This window comes from Scyliorhinus canicula, chromosome 4, assembly GCF_902713615.1.
Source record: "Scyliorhinus canicula chromosome 4, sScyCan1.1, whole genome shotgun sequence".
NCBI classification, from domain to species: Eukaryota; Metazoa; Chordata; class Chondrichthyes; order Carcharhiniformes; family Scyliorhinidae; genus Scyliorhinus; species Scyliorhinus canicula.
In genome coordinates, this window is record NC_052149.1 from 59799261 (window position 1) to 59817203 (window position 17943).

Genomic DNA, 17943 nt, shown 5'->3' on the forward strand with positions numbered 1-17943 from the left:
TGGGGCAAGGCAGGGGCTGGGTAAGATGGTGGGCGGGGCAAGGGGCAGACAGACGGGATAGGCGGCCGGAAGGGAAGAGCAGCAGACGGGAAGGGCAGCAGGCAGGTGTGGTAATATGTCTATGTGCCATATCACAGTTGGATGGTATGAGACATCCAACCAGCAGGTGGTGGTACAGATACATTATGTGATGATTTGGTGACCTGTATAAAAAGAGGGGCTCATCCGACCATCTCTGGAAGAATATGAGGTAGAGGGTAATAAGATGTACATGTAACAGGTCAGCAGAAGTTGTAAGTTCCAGAGGAGTAGCAAGACTCCATGATAATGTGCTCTGTATCAGATTGTTATCGTACTGCGCAAGATACAATAAAAGGATCTTGGTTGGACAGATCAAAGTATTTGGAGGGTTAATCTTAAAGTACAAGGGACCAAACACAACAGCAGGAAGGGTGACTGGCAGGAAGGGGGGAAGTTGGATCAGGAAGTATTTGAAAGAGGGGTTAGTCAGATCTGTGTGGGTGACGTAGCTAGCTGTTCGGGCAGATTGCATAGTTGGGTTGTTGGGATATTGTCGTGGTGATAGGTAGAGGGGTTGGGTTAATCAGGAGGTTGAGGGGGGAGTTGATGGGCTGAGGGTCAGTGTGCGTGACTGAGAGTCTTGTGCACTTTCCCAGGAGTTATGCCAGGTTATTTTCCGTCCAACATTTCCTGTGTAACTATACAATTAAATTGGAACTCTTAAAAGGCTACAACTCTAGTTCAGAGTAGGATACATCCATGGGGGCTTCTAGGGACAAGGAAAATTTCCCATCAGATGATGAGAATTTCCAGACAATTCTCATGGAGGTCAGTGTATTAGGACTCCCGCAGGGTCCCAATGTGCATCATTGACCATATATCTGGTTTCAGACAATCTGGAGACCATATTGTTGAATGATTGTCACTAGTCATTTCCTTCAAATTAACTGCGCATATTAGTAGTTGCCACAGTACCAGAAGGATGTGGAGGTTTTGGAGAGGGTGCAGAGCTGGTTTACCAGGGTGTTGCCCGGTCTGGAGGGTGTTAGCCATGTGGAGAGGCTGAATAGACTCAGACTGTTTTCATTAGAAAGACGGAGGTTGAAGGGTGACCTGATAGAGGTCTATAAGATTATGAGGGGCTTGAATAGAATGGATCAGTCACCAGGGAGCATAGGTTTAAAGTCCGTGGGGCAAAGTTTAGAGGGGATGTGTGACGCAGGTTTTTTACGCAGAGGGTGTTTAGTGCCTGGAACGTGTTGCCGGGGAGGTTGTGAAAGCAACTATATTAACGGCATTCAAAAGGCAAGTTGACAAACACATGGATAGGATGGGTATAGAGGGATATGGCACAAGGAAGTACTGAGGGTTTGGCAAAGGTTGCTATCAACACCGGTACAGCTTGAAGTGCCTGTTCCTCTGCTGTACTGTTCTTTGTTTTTTTATCATATTTGCACAAATTATATAATTACATTTATAGCTGCACTATTAAAGTGAGTTCCTGTCCACATTCTTTGAGCGTTTGTGGAATTCAGTTACTGCTTAAGAATTGAACAACAGTACAAACATTAAATGGACAATACAGAAGATTGGGATCTATACTTTCTACTAACTTTATCGTAGAAGATACAAAAGAACCAATGGGGTCATTCACACTTTCATCATCTTGGTAGTTACTTCACAGTGTGGATTATCCACTTGTTCTAGAACCCACTCAAATGGTAAAGGTAAAAACGGTCCCAATGTGGTTAAACTCTTGTTTAGAAAGGGTGCAGATAAAGAAATTCAGCACATTAATTTTACCCGAGTTCCTTTGCGAAGTGTCAGCTGAACTCTTCTTGCCGCCGGTTATGTTTTGTGAGGTGACCACAGCAGCTCCAAAAGTAGGAGGATTACTGATAGCACTTACTTGGCTCATCTAGTTTAGAATCAAAAAAAGCTCTAATTAATCAAGGTTACCCAATGTAAAAGGAGAGGAAAGCAACTAGATATGATGGCAAAAGGCCGTGTCAATTGAAATCAAATGCATGCCTCACTCAGTCTACAGTTTTAGCCTAATCGTTTTGGCTATTTTCTTTGAGCAGTGAAGGATGAGTTTATTTTCCAGTCCTTTACGATATGTCAAACTGTATTTTGCTCATGTCAGCTCGATGTAGGTGCTGGACATGGAGATCAACAAATCATTTGGAGTTAACTGTTACTAACATCGCCATTTCCCTCTATCTCTCCTCCCCAACTGCTGTCCCATCATGATTCAGGTCCAAACAGTAGTGAAAATGAAGGGACTGATGATTGAGGTAAAAAAAACACATGCAGGCAGTCTGAAATAAAAATAAAGGCTGGAAATTCAGAGGCTCAAACATCGCTTGAAAGAAAGATCCAACTTAATATTTTGGGTGGAAACCTTTATCAGACAACACATTGTATAAACCAACAGAGCATGTGATAATTAACAATTTGCAATAAAAATCACTGTAAATGGAAAACAAATGATTTACATAAAAATTTAACTTGGAAAATTATAATCAAGGTAACAATTTTTTTCAATGTCACCAATTATTTTATATTGACTTTATCATCGCATCCTGAGTAACTTAGGTCTTGCAGTTGTGTAAATTAGTTTATCATCTTAATTTTTCTTTCATGACTTACCACTGTAATATTTTGAAGCCACAGATAATGGCTGCTTTTTCACAGCTTCAGTATTAAATATTTTCTGAGTTCACTTCATGAACATTTCATCTAATGTAATTGGTTGTTGTTGCCTTTTACATACCTTAACTAAAAAATATTGCTTCAAAATTGTACAAGGTTCTCTTAATTAATAAATAGAAACTAAATATTTATATGGTAAATTATATGACTCTTTAAGAATGTGCAATAGAATATTGTCTCTGAGAATTTCTAGTGTCAGCATGAACATTAAAAGTAAAGTTAAAGATAATAATATAACCTTGATTTTGCAATTCTCAGTAAATTGGGATTGCATAACTGATGGTGGAGATGCACCCACATTGGCTGAGATGGACAGAAGGAGCATTGGAGACATGATATTCCAAGTCTAGAGGATGTTGCAGCAACTAACGAATGTTAAAAGTGATTTTGAAACCAGACGTTTTCGGACATGGCCAAATATCCAGCTATGGCACAGAGAGGTGACCTGCTTCCAGGCCAGTTCATATGTGATTTACCAGAAGGGGACACATTAGACTGTTCCAGGCAAACAGTAACTCTTTTAATGTAATTTAATTTAATTGTATTTTGGATAATCCAATGAACTGCAAGAGTGTTGTCTGATAAGCAATTGCTTAATATTTTGTAAAATATTTTTATTCTCCATTTTCACATTTTCTTCAGAATTTACACCCCACCAATAAGCAGTAAACGGTAACAAATACAAAGCCAATCCCCTTATCAACATCAACGATCCCATCCTCCCATCACCCCAAACAACGGCCCGCCTGACAATATAAGCATCAAATAAAACAAACCCTCCCACGGTGGGAAATCAAAGGAAAAAAAAAGAAAAAGGAATCAGGAATCGCCTATGGTCACCATTGACTGAAAGAGTCCACCCCCCCCTCCCCCTAACATTCAATGCCATCCAATCCCTGAAAGAGTACGGTAAATGGCACCCATGAATTGTAATGCCCGACTCCTTCCCTCCACTTCCTCTTATCAAACTCCTCCCCCCAACCTCAGCAATTGCTTCATTATATAAAGCTGGAAAAGCATTATAAAGTTGGGAAATTATGATTAACTTTTGCAAATCCCATCAGGAAATAGACTGGGGTGATTATGGAACAAAAAATCCTGACCTGACTGCCTTGTGATATTCTCCTTGAAGAAATCCATGACCCTGCCTTCAGGCGACCAACCTGCAACTGAACCAATCCTTGGGCACACTGCACAAAATAACAAAGTTTTGAGAGTAAATAAATTCAAATCAGTTAATAGGAGTTATACACTTAGCAACAAGAAAATGTGAATGGACTAATGTTCTCTTTTCACATTTTAATAGCTGCCTTGCACACTAAGGGTGTCTGTTGAAAACTGTAATTTCTGATGCATGATTTTCCACCTCCAACTGGTCAAGAAATCGTGCGGTGTGCACGAGTATTAACAATGGCCTGGTTTCTTAGTCGGTAGAGAACAAATGGGGAGGTTATTCATTGCACTTACACTTGCCCACAGACTTTCTGTGGGATTTTGCGTTGGAAATTAAAGTGATTAGAAAGCCATTTTGACTCAGTGCCCTCTTCCACGATTTGGGAACTGTATGAACAGAACAAGCTTTTGTGTAATGTCTGACATACGGATATATGAACAAGGAGCAGGAGTAGGTCACTTGGCCCCTTGCAGCGCCGGCTCTAGGGTTGCTGGGGCCCCGGGCAAGCTGAACTTCGGCGCCCTTGGGGGGGGGGGGGAAACGGGGCCGGGGGGGGAACGGGGCCGGGGGGGGGGACGGGGCCGAGGGGGGGCGGGGCCGAGGAGGGGCGGACCCGAGGAGGGTGCGGGGGCGGGGGCGGGCGGACCCGAGGGCGGGGCGGGGGGGCGGACCCGAGGGCGGGGCGGACCCGAGGGGGGCGGACCCGAGGGGGGGCGGACCGAGCCTGGGGGCGGGCGGCCACCGCGCATGCGCTGGTTGGCACCGGCCCAACTGCGCATGCGCGGGACCCGAGTCTCTGGCGCCCCCGAGCACATGGCGCCCCGGGCGACAGCCCGAGTTGCCGGTGCCTTGAGCCGGCCCTGGCCCCTTGAGCCAGACCGGTCATTCATTAAGGTCATAGCCTATCTGATTGTAACCTCAACTCCTCATTCCTACCTACCCAGAGAACCTTTATCTTGCTTATTAATAACCTATCTAGCTCTGCCTTAAAATATTCAAATGCTCTGTTTCCACCAGTCAGGAATAGAGTTCCAAAGACTCAATACCCTTTAAGAGAAAAATATTCCCACTATCTCTGCCTTAAATGGGTGACTCATTATTTTTAAACAGTGACCCCTAGTTCTGGATTTCCCACAAGAGGAAACATCCTCTCCACATCCACCCTATCAAGACCCCTCAGGATCTTATATGTTTCAATCAAGTCAGCTCTTCTCTTCTAAACTCCAGTGGATACAAGTCTAACCTTTTCTCATAAGACAACCCGCCTATTCTAGGTATTTATTAGTCGAGTAAACCTTCCCTGAACTTCTTCCAATGTATTTACATTGGGATGGTACGATGGCACAATAGTTAGCACTGCTGCCTTACGGTGCAAGGGACCCAGTTTTGATACTAGCCTTGGGTGACTGTCTGTGTGGCATCTGCACATTCTACCCGTGTCTGCGAGGTTTCCTCCGGGTTCTCTGGTTTCCTACCACAGTCCAAAGATGTGCAGATTAGGTGGATTGGCCATGCTAAAAATTGCCCCTTAGTGCCCAAAGATGTACAGTCAGATGGGGTTATGGTGTTACAGGTATAGGGCAAGGGAGTGGGCCTAGATACAGTGTTCTTTCAGCGGGCCAGTGCAGAGTTGATGGGCTGAATGGCCCCCTTCTCAACTGTAAGGATTCTATAGATCCTTTCTTAAATATGGAGATTAATACTGTACAGTACTCCAGATGTGGTCTCGCCAATACCCTGTATAACTGAAGCATAAACTCCCTCCTCTGTATTCAATTCTCCTCGCAATAAACAATAATGTTCTATTAGCTTTCCTAATTACTTGCTGTGACTGCATACTTACCTTTTGCAATTTATGCACCAGGGCACCCAGATTCTTCTGTATCTCAGAGCTCTGCAATCTCTCATCACTTAGATAATATGCTTCTTTTTCTTTCATCCTGACAAAATGGACAAATTCACATTTTCCCACATCATACTCCATTTGTCAGATCTTTTCCAGCTCACTTTATCTATATCCCTTTGTAGTGTCCTTATGTCCTCTTTACAACGTGTTTTCCTATCCATCTTGTACCATGAGCAGATTTAGCAATCACAACTTTGGGTCCTTTCATCCAAGTTATTTATATAAACTGTAAAAGGGGCCCAGCACTCATTCCCGTGGCACACCAATGTCACATCTTGCAAACAAATAATTACCCATCTATGCCTACTGACTGTTCCCTGTTAGCTAGTCAAGCGTCTATCCAAGCCAATATCTAATCAGTTTTCTGAGAGACATGTTAAACTGGCCTCCCAATGCTTGAAAATGTGATCTGATATACACGCGTATACTTCCGGTGGAAACTACACACAAAGCCATTTTCATAAAGATGTGTGTTTGCCGAAGTGCAGTGTAGTGCCTAGTGAAGGCATGTCCCAGTCTTCCCTTTAAACATAGGCAATGCTTGTATGGAAGTTTCTGGAACTGTTTTCTTTTAAATGGACATTAACCAAGGTTACAAGATATCAGGTGACTTTTGCAACTTCAAAACAGACTACCTATAGCTTCCAGAAAGCTCCTAATTGAATCATCCTGGGTGAATGCCTCACCCTGGACTGGACGTACCAAGGAGAATACTTTCTGTAGACTTCACATTTGCTATTGTTTGGGGATTTACCAAAAAGACAAGCCCAGACGCCATGACTCTGCGTTGGTCCTCTAACAATGTGAGTCTGACAGAAACCAATTCGCCCTAAGTGTGAAGGACTCATCCATTATCTCCATTTGCAGCTTTGGCTTTGGCTTTCAACTTTAAGCCATTCTGGACGGACAATACCAGAATTGGTCATGTGTCCAAAACCGACTGGAAACAATGAGTTTTTATCTGAAGACCCAGAAAAAAATTGGGCATTCCGCAAGCCATCGCAGCTGTAGAAAAGGCAGCGTCACCTTTGCCTTCAGATCCATGTCCACCTGTAAATAAATTGGACCTCTTGATATGAAAACAACAAGTGCCTAGCTTTGTGACCTGGTGAACATTCATCGCTTTGAGGGAATCCTACAATGATCTACATTTCTTACTTCAGCTATTTGAACTCATCTAAACTTCAATTCCAGAGTGGAGAAGGTTCCTGCATTTCCTGGGCTTGCAACAACGGCTCTTCACAACAACGGCTCTAACACAATGAGCCAGACATGTGAACAATGAATTATTCTTTTGTTTACAGCACGTATAAATACATTGTTCTCTCCAACTGTATGCTTTCTTCAAGCGTGTGTGTGTGAATGTGAGTGCTAAGTGTTTGGTGTAGCGTTTAGACTTTAGAGGACTAAAGTCCTGGTTGAATACCTGACAGTTATGTGTGAGCTGTAGATCATGGGTGTGAGGGTTGCATAGCGTTAAATGCATGAGGCTGAGGTAAACCACATAAATTGAAGGATTGAGTACTGTTGAATAGAAGTTGTTGTTTGGTGCGTGATTGAGTTGTCGTGAATTAAACAATTGAAGAGGCTAATGGCGCAGATGGCAGAATATGTCATTCAGTTAAGAACTCACTCACCTCAACTACATGTTAAACCTCCACTTATGTTCAGCCATAACCATGATTAAGACTTATCAAACCCATTAAATGGGTATTTACACTGGAATGCACAAGCCTTAACTCTTTCTGGAGAATTTAGTGGGCATCACCGTCTAAGTCTCTCAGCAGGACCAATGTAGCAAAGCTTGGGTAGGAGCAGGACAACCCAAACAGCAACTTCCTGATTTTGGTATTTAACTATGCAAGCGGAATTTTAAAAATGTGGTTTTAATGCAGTTACTTCAAGTTTACCTTTAGTATTGTTGCCACGGTCTCTTGAGAAGCATTCCGCATATCCTCTCCATTTACTGACAAGATTTGGTCCCCTTTCATGAGTCTCCCATCAAGCTCAGCAGCCCCACCTTTCACAATGTCTGAGATAAATACTCCTGTTCCATTCCTGTTGACGTATTTACAATTCAGTCAAGTAATTCTTGTGATTTCACAGGATATATTGTTAAAGTACATGGACCTAAAACTCTATCCAATACTAATTTGTAAACAATATCAGTAGTCCAAGTTTTATAAACTTATGCAAGCTATACATTCAAATACAAGACAATAATACAGATGCAATTAAAAGGAAGCTAGATGAGCATATGAGAGATAAGGTAATCGAGGATTGGGATAATAGATTTGGATAGTGAATATTGGGAAAGGATCAAGTGGAGCATAAATGTTATTATTAACAGGTTGTGGTCTGTTCCTGTGTCATATATCCTCAGCTTTATGTGGCATTGTGCACGAACAGCACAGATTACGAATTGTGATTTCAGCATAATTTCGAACTGACGATTTTTTATAACCCTGAATGATCAGAAGCTTGCGTAGTCGGCATGAATTATTTTCAATATATACATTTGAAGACTGAGGCTCTACATGCACCAGGAATAAAAAAGACAGACCATTACCCCATGAACTTACACCTATTGTCATGATAGGGAGATATTAGGAACTTGGTTCCAGAAATAGGATCCAAGAAGTATCAACAGAAAATACTGGACATTCTCAGCAGGTCTGACAGCATCTGTGGAGAAAAAACTGGATAGCACTGTTGCTTCACAGCGCCAGGGTCGCAGGTTCGATTCCTGGCTTGGGTCACTGTCTGCGTAGTCTGAACATTCCCCCTGTGTCTGTGTGGGTTTCCTCCAGATGCTCCGGTTTCCTCCCACAAGTCCCAAAAGACGTGCTGTTAGGTAATTTGGACATTCTGAATTCTCCCTCTGTGTACCCGAATAAGCGCTGGAATGTGACGACTGGGGGCTTTTCACAGTAACTTCATTGCAGTGTTCATGTAAGTCTACCTGTGACAATAATAAAGATTATTATGATGTATAAAATTATGAAGGGCATATATAAGGTAGACAGGAAGAAACATTCTCCTTGATGGTGTGTCAATGATCAGGAGGTGTAGATTTAAGGTAAGGGGCAAGATGTTCAGAGTGGATGTGGGGAAAAGCCTTTTCACCCAGATTCTGGAACTCACAAAGGGTGATGGAGGCAGAGACCCTCATAACATTTAAGAAATATTGAGATGTACACTTGCGAAGCCAAAGCACGCAAGGCTACGGGCCAAGTGCTGGAAAATGGAATAGGTGTTTGCTTTTAAATGGCTCAGACGTGATGGGCTGAAGGGCCTTTTCTTTGCTGCAGACCACTATGACTCATATCACTATCAGTAAATATCTGTTCCACAATTCTTTCAACAGGAGTTTTCTTGCTCATTGTAAACATCTTCTAACCCATGGTCCCGAAGACAATTGTACATTCATAGACACTGTCATCTTAATTTTTAACATGGTACATGAGAAAAATTAATAGTTCTACATACCGTTTTCCCACAATACTCAGGCCCAGTCCCCTGCCAACTTTCTTCTGAAGATCTGCGAGGAACACATCTAAATTCTCTTCATCCTTGTACTGGGCTTCATCCCTGAAGACAGTGAGTCGCACCTTTTGGGGTGTCTGTCTCAATGCTGTGATTGCTTCTTCATGAGTTGCATTCCTTAAATCAATTCCATTTACCTAATAGAAAACAAAGTAGATCTCTCTAGACATTCATCACAGGACTAGATTTTAAATTATAAATAAATTGAGTTCTTGAGGAGTTACTGATGCTCGGTGCAAGGCCTGAGTTTTTGCTGAGTCAGAAGGGCTTCGTATCTTAGCCAAAATGGCCCAGAACCCTGATTCCAGAGGTTCCGTCCCCAAACCTTGCACCCATAATTTTTACCTGTGGAAATGAAGGCGGGTTGCAGTTTGCACATTCATGGTTCATGGAGGCAACTGCACATGTAAAAATGCTGCTGCCTTAAAACAGATGCAATTTTCAATGGTAGGATGTTCAAAACATGACTCGTGATCTTTAGACATTTCAGTAAAATGTCTAAAGCTGCGGTGTTATTTGGAGACGTTGGGTACACTTTTAAAGAGGTCCGGCTACCTCTTCCATCGAGGCCAAGTACCCCTATGGGATTGTTAAAAATAAAATGAGCATAAAAACTGGATAAACTCAGTGCCAAGCTGTCAAGGCACTTAAATTACAAACACTTTAATTGAAAAAAAAGTTCACAATTGAAAGAAACGCAGTGTTTGCAATTTTACTGGCTTTTGCTTTCTGTTGACATGAGCCTGAAGATTAACATTATGGACTTAATAAAAGCGAGCTGTTTGTGGTACACCCGGGGGACCAGGAGGGGGGGATTGGGAGGCTCCCACTGAAAAGGGCAGAGAGGAGCTTCAGGTACTTGGGGGTTCAGGTAGCCAGGAGCTGGGGGGCCTTGCATAAGCTAAACCTCACAAGGCTGGTGGAGCAAATGGAGGAGGAGTTTAAGAGGTGGGACATGCTGCCGCTGTCTTTGGCTGGTAGGGTGCAGTCAGTCAAGATGACGGTGCTCCCGAGGTTTCTTTTCCTGTTCCAGTGCCTCCCCATCCTTATCCCGAATGCCTTTTTCAGGCAGGTTAACAGGAGCATTACGGGGTTTATGTGGGCACAAGGACTCCAAGGGTGAGACGGGTGATCTTGGAGCGGGGCAGGGATGGGGGGGGGCTGGCGTTGCCCAACCTCTGTGGGTATTATTGGGCTGCCAACGCAGCGACGGTGCGTAAGTGGGTAATGGACGGGGAGGGGGCGGCATGGAAGATGCTGGAGATGGCATCCTATGTGGGTAAGAGCCTGGAAGCGCTTGCAACGGCGCCGCTGCCGCTCCCTCCGACAAGGTATACCACGAGCCCGGTGGTGGCAGCTACCCTCAAGATTTGGGGGCAATGAAGGCGGCACAGGGGGGGAGGTGGGGGCCTCGATGGGGTCCCCGATACCGGTTTGTTCCGGGGAGAATTGATGGCGGGTTCCTGAGTTGGCACAGAGCAGGTGTCAGGAGGCTGGGGGACCTGTTCATAGACGGGAAGTTTGCGAGCCTGGGTGAGCTGGAAGGGAAGTTCGGGCTCCCCCCGGGGAACACCTTTAGGTACATGCAAGTAAGGGCGTTTGTCAGGCGGCAGGTGGCGGGGTTCCCCCTGCTGCCGCCGCGTGGGGTCCAGGACAGGGTGCTCTCGGGGGTATGGGTTGGAGAGGGGAGGATCTCGGAAGTGTACCAGGTGATGCAGGAGGTAGACGAGGCTTCGGTGGAGGAGCTGAAAGATAAATGGCAGGAGGAGCTGGGTGAGGAGATTGAGGAGGGGACGTGGGCGGATGCCCTAGAAAGGGTGAACTCCTCCTCTTCGTGTGCGAGGCTTAGCCTCATACAGTTTAAGGTACTGCATAGGGCTCATATGACCGGGACAAGGATGAGCCGGTTTTTTGGGACCGAGGACAGGTGTGTTTTTTGTTTTCTGTTTTTTTTCTTGTTCTTAGAATTTTCTGTTATTGTTTTCTTTTTTGTGAAAATGTGAAAATTTGAATAAAAATTATTTAAAAAAACAAAACATTATGGACTTAATGCTGCATGAGTAATTCCATAACCTGCCATTGGGCTGGGGGACGCCTAGAAGTTTACAGTTTAATTGACATCAGTAAGTGGTTAAAAAATCTTTGATGCGGAGCTAAGAATAAAAACGTTAGTTTTTTTAAGCAATTAAGTACATGAAAGAATTCAAATGTATTAAACGGGTTTTTGTGAATGGCAAATCATCAGTAGACACTGAGAACGTTATTTTATTTAATTGCACCATGGCACCTGAGGTCTGCCTATGGTGGTTACTGGGTGTGTTGACATGGAGAGTGCAAGGGAAAATGGTGGAGAATGGGGGCATTGTTGGTACAAGTTAGCACTAAGTTGGCACAAGGACTATAAAGGCTAAGGGGTGGGTAGAAAGGCATAAGTTGACATGGATAGGGAATGGGGATTGACTAGGGGGTGAGGGGGTGTGATAGATAAATACTGAAGGATTGTTTTTGGGTTTATTGTTTTTTTTTATAACAGCTGGGCTTGTCTCCCGTTAATGGAAATTTGGGCCCAAGTAGTTATTTTTAAAAGCTTTGCTCCATTTGCACCTCCCTCAATTGTTTTCCTCCTCCATGTTGTTTTTTGACTTCTGCATTGCCATATATGTAGTGTATCAAATATTGCACTATATATTTTGTATATTCAGCCATCCAGACCTAAATAGCAGCAGTGGGAGTCTAGAAGGAGAATAAAGGTCTCCGTGTCCTAATAACATACGCAGTTGTCTTACTAAATCCCAATTTTTTTTTCCAATTAAGAGGCAATTTAGTGTGGCCAATCCACCAAAACTGCACATCTTTGGGTTGTGGGGGTGAAACCCATGCAGACACGGGGAGAATGAGCAAGTCTTACTAAATCTTACTGTTTCTTTCCAAGAATGTAGCGATACTCAAGGGAAAGCATGGAAAATATAATGATTGCATCCCAACGTAAAAATGCAACAGTGATAGTAAGAAAGCAGCCATGAGGGTGATAGCACAGTAGCACTGTTGCTTCACAGCTCCAGGGTCCCAGGTTTGAATCCCGGCTTGGGTCACTGTCTGTGCAGAGTCTGCACTTTTGCCCATGTCTGGGGGAAAACATTCACATTCCTGAAAGACATTTTTTTCCTGAAATCTTGCTCACTATAATAAATTTCTTTAAAAAAAACGATATATAAATCATGTAACAAATTCAACAAATATGGGTTTCCTCCAGGTGCTCCGGTTTCCTCCCACAAGTCCCGAAAGACGTGCTGTAAGGTAATTTGAATATTCTGAATTCGCCCTGTGCACCCGAACAGGTGCCGGAATGTGGCGACTAGGGGATTTTCACAGTAACTTCATTGCAGTGTTAATGTAAGCCTACTTTTGACAATCAGGATTATTAATTAATTAGGCTCTCACCACTCATACAAGGAGGCATGCAAATCATTCACCTGTCAGCCCAACTAAAGGCCCGGGAACAGAATTGAAGTATTGTTCAAGCCCCAAGAGGGAGGATGTTCATGTGGGAAAAATACATTTTAAGTATACATTTTATTCTTAACATTTGAAATTTCTTTTCATATTTGTTGAATTTGTTTACATGATTAATATATAATTTTTTAAAAAAGAAATTTGTTACGGTGAGCACGATTTCAGGAAAAAAATGTCTTTCAGGAATGTGAATGGTTTCTTTTTGTAAATGAAAGTTTCGTTGTATAAAAACGTATTTTATTCCAAACAGTTCCAGAACATAAACAGTCTGGGAAACATACTCCCCAGCACACAGTTAGACAGTTTGTACAAATTTCACCCCACCCCAGTGACAAACAACTCCTCAAACATGGACATCAACATCTTCCACCATGCCTCAACAAAGCCGTCCGCTGAACCCATCAATTCGTATTTGATCTTTTCCAGACAAATAAAATCACGTAGGTCTCCCAGCTAGGCCGCCACCCCCGGCAGAGTTGCCGACTGCCATTCCAGTAAGATCCTTTGACGGGCAACCAGAGGCGAAGGCCACGACATTGGCCTTATGAAATGAAAGTGAAAATGAAATGAAAATCACTTATTGTCACAAGTAGGCTTCAAATGAAGTTACTGTAAAAAGCCCATGGTCGCCACATTCTGGTGCCTGTTCTGGGAGGATGGTACGGAAATTGTACCGTGCTGCTGGCCTGCCTTGGTCTGCTTTAAAAGCGAGCTCTTTAGCCCGGTGCTAAACCAGTCCATCTCCCTCGCTCCCCTCCATCAGCTCTGGCTTCTCCGACATCTCTTGTGACGCTCGGTGGAGTTAACAAAGACATCCCCATTATCCTAAAGTGCCTCCTCAACTGGTTCCAGACCTACACTGTGGATTGCACCACTGGGCTCTCCATGTGTGGTTTGCTGGTCCCCGCACTTCTCACACTCGTCTGCTATTCCCTAGAAGAACCCACTCATTCTTGCCCATGTCATGTGTACCACACATGTATTCTGGGGCTGCGAGAAGTCAGAGAAACTCTGGCCGGGAGTGTTCGCAGTACTAACGAGGATTGTCAGGGAGGTTGGGCTGGACCTGGGGGTGATATTTGGGATACTGACGCTAGTGGCAACGCCACCGTCACCTTAGTCTGCAGGCTGGACCCCCTGCATGATTCTTCCTCCATCCTAACCCATTCTGCCCCCTCTCCCTCTGACCACCGCCTCGCCTTCTCCACGTTTGCCACCCAATAATGCAGCAGATTTGGCAATGCCAACCCCTCCCTCCCTTTCTGCCTCTGCCTCTGTAATGGGGTCCTCTTGACGCTTGGTACCTTGCCTATTCACACAAAGATAATTGTATTCAGCTTCTGGAAAAAGGCCTTTGGTACAAAAATCGGAAGTGTCTGGAATATGAATAGAAACCAAACCTTGGCAGGTCGTTCATCTTCATCTACTTGGACCCTCCATGCCAGAGTCAGATGCAGCATGTCCCACCTTTTCGGGGGGCGCCCCCGCTCTGGCCTTCTGCCTCAGAGACGTATCCACGCTCTATCCACTTTAGGGGCATGTCCAGCCCCCTCCACCACCAGCCTTGCCAGCATCTTCGAGACATACTCATGGCACTCGTGCCTTCCACTCCTTCAGGCAGGTCGACGATGCGCAGGTTCTGCCTTCTCTACCTGCTCTCTTGCTCTTTCACCTTTGCTCTCAGCGTCTTGAAAAGGTCTCCTAGAAGCCCCACCTCCGCCTCCAATGCCACCACCCGATTGCTGTGGTTTGACATCACCTTCTCCATCTCTCGGATCTGCGACCTCTGTGCCTCCAGACACTTTTCAACCCTTTCCATTGAGCCCTTCAGGGATGCCAATGTCCCTTCGATGGCCTTCGATGAATCCTCCTGCACCTCTATCCTTTGTTGATGGAATTCTTTCCTGATGAAAGCAATCAACTGTTGCATATGGGGCCTTTCAACCTGCACTGACTCTGCCCCCTCTGCCCTCTTTCCAATAACTGCTGCGTCACAGATCTCTTCCAACTCCTTGGCCAGGTCTCTCACCTTTTTCTGCCGGGTTTGGTAACCAACCAAAAAGGCACACCCGGGGGGGGAAACTTCTTCAACTTTCAGCTACACTTTTCCTTCGACGTTACTCCCATTTTCGGATAAAAAGAGCTCTTTTTCATGCCTTCAAGCAGCTCGACCACTCACACCCATGGCCGCCACTGGAAGTCCCGGTAAATGAAAATTTCTTAACTATTAATGAAGCAAGTGTTAGTGATTTTTAGAGGGTTGCCTTTTAGTAAAAATTAAATTTGAATGAATTAGCATGGCTTATGCATTGCTGACTATGTGTGACAAATACACAAGCAAGATGCAAACCTTTCAATTATATGGATAAAATGTGCTCGGCTACATCTAATTGAGGTTAAACTGCAGAGCTTTACATCATTGTATTCTATTATCGAAGTGTAAAAGTTTTTTATTTCTTGCTAGCTGTTCAAATTTAAAATTAAGTTACATATCACTGTAGACTCCATTTTTTTTAATTAGTGAAGAATATCCAATCACATAGCTGTTCTTTTATTTATTTCGTACTTACATTATATTATTGTGCATAATTGAGCATTCAATTTTGAGGCTCTTTTTAAACAACCTTTGGTTCAATGGGTTGCATATTAAGTATCAAATGTCCTCAAAATAGATGCATACACCTCAACACGATTCCAGTAGATGGCACACTTGACCACAATATTTGTTAATGCCAGTTTCAGGGAACAAAATAATAATTCCAGCTGTCAGGGACCAAATAACACATTTGAGCTTTCAAAATCAGAATCTTCGTCAAAACAATGCTTGCAAATTTCTGCTAGGGGATTGAAACACAGAATGGAACGATTGTCCAGAAGTAAAGCCAGCTAAAGTAAATCAAAATAATTTGATTTTGTAACAACTCTACTTGTACCAAAAAGGTTAAACCAAGATGCCATTTTCACTTTCTTAACTCACCACTGATTTAAAAGCTCCTGACATAAACTCCCATGTCATTTTCCAGGGGCCTGGATTTGATTCCCGGCTTGTGTCACTGTCTCGGAGGAGTCTGCACATTCTCTCCGTGTCTGCGTGGGTTTCCTCCAGGTGCTCCGGTTTTCTCCCATAGTCCAAAGATTGCAGGTTAGGTGGATTGGCCATTGTAAATTGCCCTTACTGTCCAAAAAGGTTAGGTGGGGTTACTGGGTTCAGGGAATAGGGTGGAGGTGTGGGCTTATGTAGGGTGCTCTTTCCAAGGGCCTGTGCAGACTCGATGGGCCGAGTGACCTCCTTCAGCACTGTAAATTCTATGAATCTGTGACCACGGCGCTGTGAAGCAAGTGCTACCCACTGTGCTGCTATGCCACCCATATTAAGTATAATATGGGCATACTAGAAACATTCATATTTAATAGAATAAGCTGCATGCATTTCCAGTTCATCAGATACAAGTCTAGTTCCACATTTTGGCATTTCACCATTTAACTTAAGCTATTTCTGTGCTTTATACTTGGAAGTGATTGACTGAAACTTCAGAAAATAGAGACATGCCAAGCAACAATTTGTAATTCAGAAACAGATAGTAAATGCAAGGTACAGACACGGAGACAATCAAATCATTAAGAATTTTGTGACATTAGAGTCTATGCTGCTTTTTCCCCAACTGGAAGATTACAGGTAAAAATGTCATCAATGTCCTAAGAAACCCATAGAAACAGGGTGCAAAGCAGATTTACTACAATGGTTTTAGCGATCAGGAACTTCAGTTATGTGCAGAGACGAGAGAAGAGGGCGGCAGGTTGCATAGTGGGTAGCACTGTTGTTTCACAGAGCCGGGGATCTGGGTTCGATTCATTGGCTTGGGTCACTGTCTCTGCCGAGTCTGCATGTTCTCCCTGTGTCTGTGTGGGTTTCCGCCGGGTGTTCCGGTTTCCTCCCACAAGTCCCGAAAGACGTACTGTTAGGTGGATTGGACATTCTGAATTCTCCCTCAGTGTACCCGAACAGGCACCGGAATGTGGCAACTAGGGGTTTTTCACAGTAACTTCATTGCAGTGTTAATGTAAGGCGACCTGTGACACTAATAAAGATTATAATGATTAAATAATGAAGTGACATTTGCGCGTTTCAAATTCAACGGTACCTGCCATCTTTTCTTTTCAAAGTTTTATGGCTATGAATTCTTCCATGGTAATTATGCCTGTATACCTGCCACATCCAATGTGTTTTTAGTAGATTTTCCTATTGCCCTGACTGTGAAGATTCACAATCTGTCCACTGAGGGTCTCTGCAATTTGTGGTCTCAAATATCTCTGGTATCCATCTTACTACAGGTAAGCTTCTGGAAAAAAGAGGCTTCAGTTCAACATTATGGGCACCAAAGCCATAAACTTTGCCCTCCCCCTTAGAACACAATCCCCATGCCCTGGTTCCATTGTTTGCCCAGTTATTCTCAGAGGAATAAAGCAGGTTGTTTGACATCCAGTATCCACACTGACCCTTAGCTGAGGTTTAGACACCATGGGCGGAATTCTCCGACCCCGCAGGGTCGGGGAATCGCCCGGGGCCAGCGTAAATCCCGCCCCCGCCATGGCCGGAATTTTCCGCCACCCGGGAATCGGCGGTGGCGGGAATCGCGCCCTGCCGATTGGCGGGCCCCCCACGGCAATTCTCCGGCTCGCGATGGGCCAAAGTGGTCCTGCCGCTGTCAGGCCTCCCGCCGACGTGGTTTAAACCACCTCTGTGCCGGCGGGATTGGCGGCGCAAGCGGGCCCGGGGGGGGGGGGCGATCGGACCCCGGCGGGTGCCCCCACGGTGGCCTGGCCCGCGATCAGGGCCCACCGATCGGCGGGCGGGCCAGTGCCGTGGGGGCACTCTTTTTCTTCCGCTGCCGCCACGGCCTCCACCATGGCGGAGGTGGAAGAGACCCCCTCCACTGCGCGTGCGCCGGTGGTGACGTCGACACTCCGGAGCACGCGCGGACTCACGCCGACCGGCGAAGGCCTTTCGGCCAGCCCCAACGCCGATTGGCATGGCACCAAAGGCCATTGCCGCCAATCGGCGGAGCGG

At 44.7% G+C, this 17943-nt stretch overlaps 1 protein-coding gene across 3 annotated transcripts in view; it reads right to left on the reverse strand.

The window, feature by feature from the left end:
• The window catches only part of LOC119964616 (inaD-like protein), a 391845-nt gene that overhangs the window by 35968 nt on the left and 337934 nt on the right, over positions 1 to 17943 (reverse strand). For 2 of the 3 annotated variants that reach the window (XM_038794319.1, XM_038794317.1), the window contains exons 36-39: positions 9306 to 9499; positions 7727 to 7874; positions 3840 to 3926; positions 1825 to 1939 (exon numbers count right to left, since the gene is read on the reverse strand). In XM_038794319.1, coding sequence (XP_038650247.1) covers positions 1825 to 1939; positions 3840 to 3926; positions 7727 to 7874; positions 9306 to 9499 — 544 coding nt within the window. The remainder of the gene's footprint in view (positions 1 to 1824; positions 1940 to 3839; positions 3927 to 7726; positions 7875 to 9305; positions 9500 to 17943) is intronic. The other variant, XM_038794318.1, reaches the window with a different exon arrangement.